At 41.0% G+C, this 13,584-nt stretch overlaps 1 protein-coding gene across 1 annotated transcript in view; it reads right to left on the reverse strand.

Moving 5' to 3' along the window:
• Positions 1 to 8,204: 8,204 nt before the first annotated feature.
• Positions 8,205 to 13,584, reverse strand: part of opcml (opioid binding protein/cell adhesion molecule-like) — a gene marked incomplete at its 3' end in the record, with an annotated part of 256,652 nt that continues 251,272 nt past the window's right edge. Inside the window, exons 5-8 of the mRNA XM_084439711.1 lie at positions 13,016 to 13,150; positions 10,894 to 11,014; positions 9,850 to 10,001; positions 8,205 to 8,311 (exon numbers count right to left, since the gene is read on the reverse strand). Coding sequence (XP_084295837.1) covers positions 8,205 to 8,311; positions 9,850 to 10,001; positions 10,894 to 11,014; positions 13,016 to 13,150 — 515 coding nt within the window. The remainder of the gene's footprint in view (positions 8,312 to 9,849; positions 10,002 to 10,893; positions 11,015 to 13,015; positions 13,151 to 13,584) is intronic.

Here is a 13,584-nt window from a genome sequence, read left to right on the forward strand (position 1 = left end):
CCCTGGGGCGATCAACGTCGTCTTATTTTACCTGTAGTTCATTTAGTTTACGTTTATAATCGTATAATATCTGCATAGCAGTTATGGATTCTAAAGAAAATGAAGGACTCACATTTGCTAGAAAATGTTGAGCAAAGTTTAACTTAATAGTCTTAAGCCTCAGCTTTGAAATGTGAGTAACAGCATGACACTTTTGCATTGATTACATTTGTGCTTCAGTGATAAGCACCTCTCCAGGGTGGCCATGGAAGAATTAATTAGGGGGTCAATATTATCCTTTCAGAGCACAGTATTAGGATAAAGTTAGTTCAGATTCGGGATCGTCCTGGGTCTGAGGCCTCGGCAGATGTTACAGATGGATGTTGAGTTTGTTCCCCACCGCTTTTCACCAGGTCGGTATGTAGGCCTCCGTGGATGACTTGTCCTTTCTCTCTCTCTCTCTCTCTCTCTCTTTTTCTCTGTCTTTCTCTCTCGCTCTCTCCCTTTCTCTCTCTCTGTCCTCCTGTTGGGGTTTGAAACCTCCGAGTGAAACGATGTATTGGGGCGTGAGTGTGTTGGGGCGTGAGTGTGTGGTCCCTTCATTTAATCAAGGTAACGTCAGTGCCGTCGTGGCTATCAAACACCTTTAGCTTAGTTCTGGACGAGCCAGACGCCCGTGAGCCATCACACCTTGTGTAGAACAGCCCCACTTCACTATTGGTGAATTTCCAAAACGCTTCTTTGATTAAGAGGGGTATCATACAGTAAGGGAATGGGGGGGGGGGACCCCAAGGGCCCTGCATTAACAGGGGGCCCCATAAACCACTTATTATTTTTATTATAAGATCTAGGTTTGGGGGGCCCAAAATTATACTCTTTCATAAGGCCCAAAATGAGTGGTGCGTACATGGATGAAGGTTTGAACAATCATTTTCCCTATGAAATCAGTACGGTACAGTAATTAGCAGGTATGGCTCGGCATAGTGAACGAGCTTGGATCAGATGACAACTTATATGGACAAGAAAATTAATTTAGCAGAGGTGAGTTCATTAACTCTCAAACAAGACAATAGGGAGTACAAATGTCTTGAAATTCCTCCTATGTGAACTTGCATGAGCCTGATTGTAAATAAATCATTGTAAATAATTTACTCTTCCAGGTCTGATATTTCACAAATTCAGTATGCTTCACAGACTTAGTTTGATGCCGTTCAATAATTGCTATCTTCTAACAAACTTCTGCTAATTAAGAAGTCCTATGTGTCTTGTTTGATACCAGATCAGCTTTGCTGTAAACGTCCAGTAACTTTTCAATTAAGTTATTAGATTGACCTCTTGGGAATGTGGCTGAATTTAAATATTTGGGCCTCTGGATTGATTCTCAACTCTCTTTCTAGCCACACATCAGTGGTAAAGAAAATGAATTGCAGCCTGAGAATATTATATTGCTCTATTAATTGTTTCTCTTTACACATATCAGAAAAATAATAATTACACGGCTGATACTTCCAGTAATGGACTCTGCCGAGATTGTCGTCCTCTTAATGTTGTCTATAATAGTCTGTACAGGTTTATTTTGAAATACAACCAACCATTGTTTTATGTAGTACTGTATGAGTGGTTACACTGGCTAACACCTAAATCTAGAAGATATTTTCACTGTTTGCAGTTTATTTTCAAATGTATTTTATTTAACTACCTCCCCTTCCTAAAACACATTTTAATTCTATATAGCCTAAGGGATACGGATTACCCTTTCTTTTTCACTCCTCTAATAACTAAAGAAATTGGTCGATGTGCCTTTAAATTTAAAGCACCGATTGGGACAATCTACCGTGTTCACTCAGATGTATTACCTGCTTTAAGGCATCTGTGTTCACTAATCTCCAGACAACCTGCTCTTGCTTCTAATCTGAAATATTGAAAAAAACATATCTTTAATGCTTAGATTTATGCAGACGTACAGTACAGTATGTAAACTGTATATGTGCACATTTAGTGAGTGTGTTATGATAACTTCCTATGGCATCTTCCTGGGAGGAGTCAGTGGGTGTTGGACTGGGTGGGCTCAGCTTGGGAGAGCTGTATGTATGAGTGCATTGTGCTGTATACTGTATTTTGTGTCTGTACTGTGTTAAGGACCCCCTCGGAAGCAAAATGGAAGGCATCTCAAAGGGCCTACTGTATCCTTTAAATACATTTCTAATTATTGTGCTCTTCTGGTAATGGCTTCGTACATAGCAATCTTACAAATTATTTAAGTTAAAAAGGGTTACATAGACCAAGTCTGAGACATACATACCTTATAGAAAAATGTAATAAGTTGTGTAAACAAAGAGCTTATTTTTAAAGACAAAACCTGCAAGTCAAGTGTTAGTGTGTTGAAACATCACAACAAAACAGATGTAGATCTGAACAGAAGCGTCTGCTCAGTCGTCTTCAACTCTGGCCAAGAAATATCGAGATGAAGGGCAGAATCGTGGTACCACGGGCCGGCATTAATGTATCATTGCCAAAATGTTGATATTATGAGGAACAATACCATTGACAGTGGGCATAAATGGAGAATCTCTTGGGAAGACGGACATGATTAATGATGTGTCAGTCATCCACCACCATCCGTGGCCTCATTCCTGTAGGCCGAGGCCAATGAATGTGCTCAGAGCACAAAGGACCGAATCCAGGGAATCAGCACCCTTTGTGCAACATAATATCACTCATTTCAACTGAAGACAGTTTCCCACCAAACCTCATTTCCCGTCTGGTAACTCCATGTAGAATTCCTTATCTAACGACACAGGAGCGATACCGCAGCTCAAAGACATCCGCTTGTAAAATGCATACAAAGCTTAAGGTATTAGCAAAACAATACATGCATGAACAAGCTTTTAAGGGGGTTTAATAGTTTAAACATGATATTATTAACTGTATTTTGATTGGCGGAGGCAGATGACTGGCGTCTGCTTCAGCCAATACTTGGGAGCGACCAGTGACGTTGAAACGGTGCATATTGAAAATGTGTTTTCTGTCCTCCTGATCCACAGATCATCAATTGGTCGAGTGACATTTCAAACAGCGATGCTAATTGCTTTTAAGGCGTTCAACACAGTTGGGTTGGCTAAAGGCACTACTGCCACATTTAATATTGTAGCTGGTCCCTGCCAGTTGCACTCGCCTGCTCTCTTAAACAAATTGCCTAAAATGATTGGATGTATAATTAGTCTTCAGCTTGTTACTGTAAATGCATGTCACATGTGTGAGTGGTTAGTTTGTGCAGTGAGGTGTTCAACATCATGACAGCTGTCATCAAGGGGCTGGATGAAAACATGTTTGTGACTAGTTTATTTAGTTCTTAATTGCTCAGACTTATTTGAGTGTTACAAAAGCAGCCCATGCTCAATCACACATTAAGTTACAATTGCTTTTAATAATTTATTTTTTAGAACAGCCAATCGTTGAAGTCTAGGGCATGCGGGAATATGTCTTTCCTTCGCCTTCCGACTGTAAAAGATTGTGCATAATCAGAATATACCAAAAAGCACACAGCATCTGCATAATATACTGTACTGTAGGCTACTGTAAACATATTTACCCTTCCATCTCAGCTGTGCTTTTTCCAGGACTGCCCCTGGTGCAGTTATACTGAGATTATTTTAAATAGTGAATGGTGACGAGGAAAGACGATATGTTAGTTATGAAGTATTATTTTCTGTTTACAGACCACCGTACAACAACCGTGCAAAAGGCTGATAAATGCATATTTAGAGGAAAATATTGTTAAACTTTATTACACTGAACAGATACAACCATCTCTTCCTCATCTCAAATAGAAAAGATACAACTACGCCTTAACATGCACAAAGTTCAATACTGTCGTGAAGTTCATTTTCTATGTCGCCAAAAGTCATTGACATACAGTTTGTGTTCATACTCTTGACAGGAAAGGAAAAGAAAATAAAAAAAAAAATACATTGCCATTTATTTTACAGATTGCAAATACCTTGACAAGAAAAGCTAAAAATATCCATTCCCAGATGATTGAGACAATAGATTTGAAAGCTGTTCACGATCAACTTGTGACTGGACAGATACATTCAATGGGATTTGGCCAGATGAAGGATATTGATCATTGATCAAGGATATTATTCATTTATCTAGTATGGCGTTTGAATAAATAGTTGATTTTAGATGATTTTTTAAAACATGGGTTGACTACTTATGAGAGTGGTAAGGACATTGTATTGGATATAAGTAGTACTATTGTGTTAGAAAGCGTAGCAGCAGCTCTGTGATGAAGCTGTCTTTAAGGGGGGGTTGCTAGTTTACTGGACTAGTTTAGGGACCGCACCAAAACTGTCCCCATCTGCCCGGCTAGCTCAGTCAAAAGAGCGTTGCAGATTCGCGTCATACCTTGGGCGCTGCCAAGCACGGAACCGGTATCATGTACATTCAGTATGACAAATACACTATTTATTGAAGTTGCCAGTGCAGTCTGTTCATTCTGGTCATTTTACTTTTAACCATTACCTGATAACTATCTATTTTACATTGTAACATCATAGTGTGAAAGACTGTATATGGACTGTATGTTGTTTTTTTCTCAGTATGACTACTTCAATATTTACTGAAGAATTCCAACATAAATATTACAGACACTGTACACAGAAATTAAGAGACGAGAGTATTTGAACCCTGAACACAGCACATAATACTAAATCCTGGTTCTATATACTGTAACTGTTTTGGTTCAATAAGTAATCTAGTCTGGTACTAATAAAACTGATACTGAGAAAAGATGATACTGGATGATATTAGATTACTATCCATGTTATTTATTAGTGTTTATATACTATACATGTTTTGCTTATGTGGATTCTCCAACCCAGTTAGTCAGTGTTCACCATGCCTGACAGTATCAAGTCATGGACCTTAAACGGACCTGCACCCATTTTACAAAATCCTGTGTTGCCCCTAAGTGACAGTAATGACAGTGATGACTTCACCCTTCCTCCGCTGGCTGGATTCTACTGAAGTACAGGAGCTTCAATGCAGAATATCCATAAACTAATATCATCAGGCTAACTTTCTGCAAAATAGCCTTAATCCACTCGTTTTGTCACTCGTTTCAGTTGAGATTATTTGGATTAAATGCTTTAATTCTGTGCATAGGCCTTTTAAAAATCACTGTCAGTTTAGCCGTTTCCTATATATGGGAAATGCCGCAGGAAAATTGTGGCAAAACGTCAAAGGAACAGCTAGACAGATGGTCATGCAGAAAGCTTTGCTGCAGTATGTCCCGCTTTAAATAAACAATGGTCGTTTTTTATTATACGTGGAAACATTTTCAGTTGCCCCACAAATATTTTGTCTGTGGTAAAATGTATGTTTTGCTCAAAATTTGCTCATAAGTCAACATAAAGTAGCAGGCGTGCTGAGTAAAGCGGATTGAGGCTTTTATTTTGAAGGACGCTAGCTATGCTGCAGTTACGCTACGTGTTAGCATCTGGGGGACCGAATGTAAAGAACGTTGTAATGCTGTCAGTGTAACGATGTCACATTCTGTAAAAGGGGTGACCTGTCCCTTCCAAGGCCTTTGGTCACATTGATCATGGTTTTGTCCATCGCAGTTCCAGCTGACGTCTCACATGCGTGTTTGCCTGTGTGTGTGTTTTGTACTTTGGCTGCCTTATAGCAACATTGGGTAGAGCGCAGGATTCAACATAGCTCGTTGATGACACTGTGGTCTGAGTGTGCGAACGTAGATCCACTTTGGCAGCTGTGGCATTGGACGGGGAAAAATGTACCAGCAACAGGCACCTCGAAATAGGGCTGAGCATGATTCATATACCGGACTGGCCCTCAGCGGTCTCCTGTCTGTTAGACCACTGACGTCTAGGCTGTTGTCATTCAGACATCGCCTCATGCCTCTTCACAGTCAAAGATTAAAAGTCACTCCAGTCACTGAGTCATGTTTACATAAATCGATTTCTTCCTTTGAAAAGTAGGGCTCTAAAATATAGACAAAATAGAACTAATTTAGAATTCCTTTGCAGATTGATTGTATCTTGCTATTTAGATACCCAGTCATCTTCATAATGCCAAAATAGTAAGATATATTGTGGACAAAATAAGGATCATGCAATTGCTTAGCAACTCGGAGATTGGATAGGGATAATCCTCAGGGCACACATGAATGCATATTTTATTATAAGAACACATGTGCCCACACTTCACAGCCCACTGTCTCAGCTCGCGGTCTCAGCTCACACGGCTGGTACCATGTATATTTGAGGTTATCAGTGTCAGGATGCAGGCAAACGCCTTTAGCATCTCACCATGTGCGGACGACGCAGCGCCGTTTATTGAAATGACCACACAGGAAACGGCAGGGCCCTTTGTGGAATAACTTCAGCATACAGGAAGTATATGAGGGGAAAAGGGAGGGGCATGTTGTGACATTGGGATCAGACAGTACTGTATGTGTAATACATTCTAAAATAGGACATGTAGATCATGGTTTTGCATGATTGACTGGCATTCATTTAGGTACGTTTAAATAAAGAAATAAATCAATATATTTGCTGAAATACAATTGAATTACACACCAGTTCAATTTCAATTTTAATAGGGGTTTAAAACGATGACTCAAACTTACTTGACATCAACATAATTTCCAACAATCTCTGATCAATGTGGAGGGCTGACCCCTAATATCATTTCTTTTACAGGTAATACAGTTCATCAGATTTTCCCAACATGTTTGTCATTACAAAGATCACTTCTGAACAACATTAAACAGTTTGTAACAGGCCCATACAACACTACAGAGAATGTAGTGCTTTCTGCTACAGCGTTATATCACTGCAGCGTTCTGCTTTTCTTTACATCATTCCTCATTCATAGGAACCCACAGGAGTAGCGTGGGTTAGTAGCAGAACACCACTTACAGTATCTGTGAAAGTAGAATCACTTGTGCAGTTGATATCGTTGTCACTGGAAATGTATGTCAGTGCTCATATATTAAGTGGATGTTCTAAAGTGCTTAATGTTGATATAGCCAGTGGCAACAAGGAAAAACAATCTTCTTTTTTTTTTTTTTTTTTTACATTATTCATATACTGTTTAGGGTAAAAAGGACAATCAAATATACATCCAAACACATTTTGTGCTAATAAAGTAAACCACGCCCCTTAACGGCTTGGTTCCACTGGGTCTGTTAGCGTCAGGGTCAACCATCGACCATCAGACGTTAAGGAAATGACTCTGTTGTAATTAATGCGCCACTGCAGCCTTCCGACGCCTGCGTTCGAATCCCCAGGGTTCATGTCTAGATTTTGGACGGATGCTGCCAGTTGAGGCTGACAGACTCAGCCCAGGGGCAGGCAGGAGTAGTGAGTAGTAGGCAGTAATAATGGCCAAATTCACCTGTTTTCTTTATATCAAATTTAAGCATTTGTTTTTGTCTTGTTAAGCTATTTCCACATCGTTTAGCATGTCCCCATATTTGCCTAATAATTGGCTAATACTGTACTTCTAAAAGGTCCCCACCAAATCAGACGACCTTCCATGTGCTGTTCCCGTCCCTTCCTGGGTCAGGGAGGTCACGGTTAATACCACCTCAGAGGTTGTCACCAAACTCATTGATGCTGTCATGATTCTGCCTCGGGAATGAGAGTACAGTGTTTTACATTTAATTTGACATTGTTTATAATGAGTGGTTTGTCATTCCGTTGCATACAACTGTAAAAATACAGTAAAATACAGTAAAATCCAAAAATCACATTGCATTTTTTTCCTTTTTTGTTAACGAAATAATAATAATAATAATAATAATTAAGAAAAACATATGGTATTGTACAGAGATTGAACAGGACGTGGCACACCAGTAATCAGAATGTACACTTCAATATTGGGCAAAAAATCATTCCACTATCAACAAGTACATTAACTTTTTGTTTTCCATTTTATCATACAAAAAGGTTAGCGGGACACAAACTTTGTAGTACTACCGCTGCCTTCATTACGAGCTCATAACCAGACGCTCTCCCTACCCTGTCGCTTATCACCTTCTGGCTGTCCCAAACAGGACTTACCGCTGACGCAAAGCTAAAAACAAAACAAGTGCAAACCAAAGTTGTCGGTTTTTCCTGTATTCTTACGGGACTAAAAGTCTGTCGGTCTGTCGTCGTTCAGTGCTGGGAGGCTTGGGGACGGCCGCGGTTGCGTCAAAACTTGAGCAGATACAACAAGGTAACAGTCAGCAGAAGACATACCTGCATGGAGCAGCAGGGTGATAGCGCCCCCCTGTTGACATCATGCATAGCCCCCGGGCCTGGTGGGTAGAAAGGGGTTTCAACATTAACAACCAACACATCACACAGCGCCACGCTTCACTTCTCAGACACATACGGATTTGTTCCTGAGAGCTGTATCAACTGTCTTATCATAGATAAAATCAGGCCATGGTTAGTTCAATATCTATCTTTCTATCTTTCTTACCCTTACTTTATACTGTATAGAAATTATACTTATTGTGTAATTTGTAAATTTGTAAGTTGAGTATTGGAGTCTATCTGTTATTGACCATAATCTTGGAGTCGGCAGCAACATCTCACTATGACTGCACACCGTAACGTACGTTACATGTGACAAATAGAGACATCTTGAATATGGTCTGTTTGAAGGGCAGGAAGAACACCAAGCTGGTTGGATGACCCATATGTTAAAGTCGCACTGAAACAGACGTTTGAGATCATCTAACTTCCTTAGTTTGACGTATTTCCGACGCAAACAAGCTATGAGGGTGGGACATAGAAGAATTTGATTGGAACATTGACAAGTGGACGGGTTTTAAGAACTTTAGACAGATTCGATAGAAGGATAGCGTTGATTGACGGGTGGATGTTGTGAGATTATTGGCCTAATATCTAAGGTACCTGTTGTCGTCATTGCACGTGACATACCGTTTTCCAGGAAGTAAGAAATTATATATTTTGATATAAGATTACAACAAAAGTAGAATTTTGTAATTTGTTTGGCATACATCGTTGAATAGGTGAACACTATGACCAATTATGTGAACCAAAATGGGACAGAATGCTTTTTTCATTTCAGTGCAGAACTGATATGTAATAACATCTTATTACAGTTTAGTGGTATAGGTTATTACATAGTGTAGTAACTCCCTGTGTTTGTTGATTTTGATCTTGTTTTGGCAACACCATATCCAGTTGCCCCGTAACACCAATAATTATATAGCAGTTACTATGTATCGCATTGACCCGAATATAAGACAACCCTTTTTCAAGACTCATTTTCTGACAAATACTTTTAGAAGACCAAATCTTGTTTTTATAAAGAAAATTGTTTTATTGGAAATAATGATAATAAAACACGTTGAATAAGGTAAGATGTTATTCTCTTTTCTGAAAATCAACTATTTCTAATACCAATTACCGGCAGGCTATCCATCTCACAGTGAACAAACAACCATGTAGCCCATCGGAAGCCGCTGAAGACGTTAGTTGTGAGCAACGTTGGCTGGCTTCAGTCAGGAGGGGATTTGGCGCCACCTGTTGTTGTCCATGTACAATAACATGTAAAAGGCTAGACCCCAAATATAAGACGATCCCATTTCTTCTTATATTCGAGTCAATACGGTAACTATAATATTAACTAAGCACATTTGTTAGGTTATCAATGGATCGATGGAATGGAGTACCCACTCACAGTCAGAACAGCTATTCATATCTGAAATGTCAGAGTAAAACTAACGTTTATCCAAAGGCATCATTGAGATGTTTCAATACTTTGCAGCGTTGCACAGATACAGCAGCCCTGACTCTGTATAACACAGTAAGGTGTTCTTACCATAGAGGACTATGCTGGCGTTGGTGATTCCCATGTTGTTCGTGGCCACACATGTGTAGTTCCCGTAGTCCTCTTCCGAAACGTTGAAAAAGATGAGCATGGATTGTTTCCCTTGGTTCTCTATCTTAAGTCCATTCAGCCCGTTGAAGAGCCTGCAACAGAGGCAGGTGCTTTCAAGGTTCATGCTATGAAGTCGAGAGTCAATACTTGGTTGAGCGAATCCTCAATCAATACTCTTTGCAGCATAAATGCGCTGTGTATCCGAGGGACAAAGTGAAAAGTTATAGGTTGCTTACTTGTTTGCGATCACTGAAATCTGCTGATCTATGCTAGCATTATTCTGAGTCTTAATGCACACATCCATATCACTGTTTTAAAGAAGAAAACAAAGAAAAACAAATTCCCAGTGGGTGTGCAAATATGAATGCCTGTACAGTGAGGTGTGTGTTTTTCTCCTTGAGAAGCCAGCGGATCGTACGCAAGCATCGGCTATGAGGTGAATCAGTCCCACTTGCTAGTGTTGAGCTCGCATGGAGAAAAGGAGGCCTCAACACTGGGGCGCAGACACTGAACACAGCTCATTAGCTATCTGGGCTGGCTGTTCAGGATTACTGTGTGACAAACCTCTGGAGCTTTGGCTGCACTGCTAATATTCCCCTACCTCGCTGCTTCACTGCTTCATTTCCCAACGTTTTTCTCTTTAAAAAAGCATGGTTATTCATTTAGAAACTTCCTCAGAGGTTGTCCAAGTAACACGAGCCCACTGACATGAACGAATTAGGCTAGAAAAAATAACGCTCGCCTTGGTGGCTGTGACTGTTTTGAAAATGAAGCATGATGAAGTACTTTCATCTAAACGGTCAGAATTTCATAATGAGGAGAAATTATCCCCCCGGCTTATTTTTCTTCCAATGGAGAATGGAGGAGAACACGGAGGAAGTACTGCATGTTCAAAACAAGAATACGTGGTCTCATACCAGAAACAGGACCGCCACGTTTGACTACGGTGACCTCTAGGAGTCCCAGAACAAAGGTCAGACTCACCTGCGTTCCTCTTTGTACCACTCAAAGTCCGCCCTGGGGACTGCCGATGCCTCGCACTGCAACACTCCTTTTTGTCCCAATGGGGTACCGGTACTCCTCGCCTTGGAAATGAAGGGAGGGTCTGTGGAATACATCACATTGATTCTAAATATGTGTGTGTGTTGTCTTTTTTGTAATATTAAAAAGAGTTTTAATAACATCTGTGTATGACGATCTGTGGTAACTGAACACCAAACGGCTGCAATCACAAGACCTTTCATCAATGATATCTGTCCTTATACATCCCCTAAAACACATGTAAAGGGAAGCTTTGGTTAAAATCAATTCCTTTCTCTCTGTCCATGACTTTGAAAAGGTCATTCACGCTCTCATTTAATCCTGGCTGGACTACTGCGACTTTGAGTTTAGTTTATTTATTTAAAATAGGGACAGCACATATTAATAAACATTTAAATAAGTACAAACATAAATGTATGAAGCCAGATATAGCCAACAGGCTAATTTTCATCTGTAGTTTTCAACTCACTGTGCACAGGAGTTGCTAGCTCCTCCCCCCTCCCAGCCGACCCGTAAGCATGGCCGTATCACCCCCATACTGGCCTCCCTTCATTGGCTTTAAACCCCTGGATGGACTGGTGCCATCTAACACCTCTGACCTCCTGTGCCTCCATTCCACCTCCAGAGCCCTGTACTACGAAGCTAGTTCAACATATCCAGGATAACGTATCGCTAGCTCGCTCAAGTAAACCAAACAACCGCATCACAGATAAACGGTACCATGACGGTGGCTATCAACTCGTTAAAGCTTAATTTATACTCAGACGACAAGTGTTGTACGGCAAATGTCTGTCCACAGAAAAAAAAATGTAGACAGACATTTAGCATTTATACTTAAGCGAAGTGTCTGATCACCTCTGTCCATATTGCTGTGTGAACACGAATCGAGCTAAGGTCCAAGTGCAACATTGTAATATATTATTCTCTGAATCGGAACAAATTCAGGTATGAAAGTGGCCTGAGATTACCTTTTAATTCACACACTATCTTAACGTCCATATGCCATTTTCCAAGTGAATTGAACAGTCAGCGGGCAGTGCTTCATACGTTTTGATCCGTAATCCGGAACTTAACCTGCCCCGGAGCAGGTTAGCTCGGCAGCATAAGTTACCATGGCGATATAGTGCGGTGAAAAGTGATCCACCTGCGTGATACGGATAAACCAGGCTTGAACCTGAAGTTATCACGCTAACCCCGTAATCCTGTTTCCTAGTACAGGGCCCAGGTCACATAGATCCTCCACTCTCACCCTCCGACTAAACCGCTTCAAGCACAAGGCTCATCAGGCTTTTTCTGCTGCTGCCACAAAACTGTGGAACAACCTGCCCCTCCCCGATAGGTCTGTCCTCCCTGTTAGGTCTGTCCTTCCTGTTAGGCATGTCCTCCCTGTTAGGTCTGTCCTTCCTGTTAGGTCTGTCCTCCCCGATAGGTCTGTCCTTCCTGTTAGGTCTGTCCTTCCTGTTGGGTCTGTCCTCCCTGTTAGGTCTGTCCTCCCTGTTAGGTCTGTCCTTCCTGTTAGGCCTGTCCTCCCTGTTAGGCCTGTCCTCCCTGTTAGGTCTGTCCTTCCTGTTAGGCCTGTCCTCCCTGTTAGGCCTGTCCTCCCTGTTAGGTCTGTCCTCCCTGTTAGGTCTGTCCTCCCTGTTAGGTCTGTCCTTCCTGTTAGGTCTGTCCTCCCTGTTAGGTCTGTCCTCCCTGTTAGGTCTGTCCTCCCTGTTAGGTCTGCTCCTTCTCTGGGAACTTTTAAATCGAGACTAAAAACACATATTTTCTGTGTTTCATTTTAATGTCCGCTGGGCTATTGTCTGCTTATTTTTTGTTGTTTTAACTCACGTTGGTCAACTTTGGTTGTTTTTAAAAGTCCTTTATAAATAAAATTGACTTTCATACAGTACATTGAATATAACGAGTGTACATTACAATTCCTAAGCGGTATTACAGGTTTGTATGCAATATGCATACTCTCTTGCTATTTCTGTAGACCTTTGAGAGATGAAGTGAGAACACACTCATCTCTGATACTGTACATGTAATATGCTGCTGTTTAGTTATAGTTTTAACAGCTTACAGTTGATGGTAACTTGGACTGTCCTCACATCAGGCGCTGAGATCTCATTGGAGGAGATGCATTCATACAACCCCGACTGTTCCTTGGTGACCGCTTTCAAATCCATGACTTCCCCTTCGCTCAGAAATTTATGGCCTGGAAAAAAACACACACAAAACACAAGTACAAACAATGTTTTAGCCGTACTGTATAACCATGACACAAGTGATGTTTAGCTGTGTAACCAATGATCATGCAGACATGACACAAGTGATGTGAAAATAGCAAACTAGATTTACAAAGCCACACTGTGTCCCTGGAGTAGAAGGTTTTCAGGAAATACATAAGGCCACAACACATTCAATGACCAGCTCAGTGGCTTGCGGTTAGAGTGTCCGCCCTGAGACTGGGAGGTCGTGAGTTCGATCCCCGGCCGAGTGATACCAAAGGCTATAAAAATGGTACCCGATGCCTCCCTGCTTGGCACTCAGCATCAAGGGTTGGATTGGGGGTGAGTCCCTGTGACATACTAGCATCATGTCCAGGGGGTGGACTTGTACATCAAGCTGCCTCACGCTAAGGAATCAGGA

The sequence above is a fragment of the Borostomias antarcticus genome (assembly GCF_949987555.1).
Source record: "Borostomias antarcticus genome assembly, chromosome: 1".
Lineage (NCBI taxonomy): Eukaryota > Metazoa > Chordata > Actinopteri > Stomiiformes > Stomiidae > Borostomias > Borostomias antarcticus.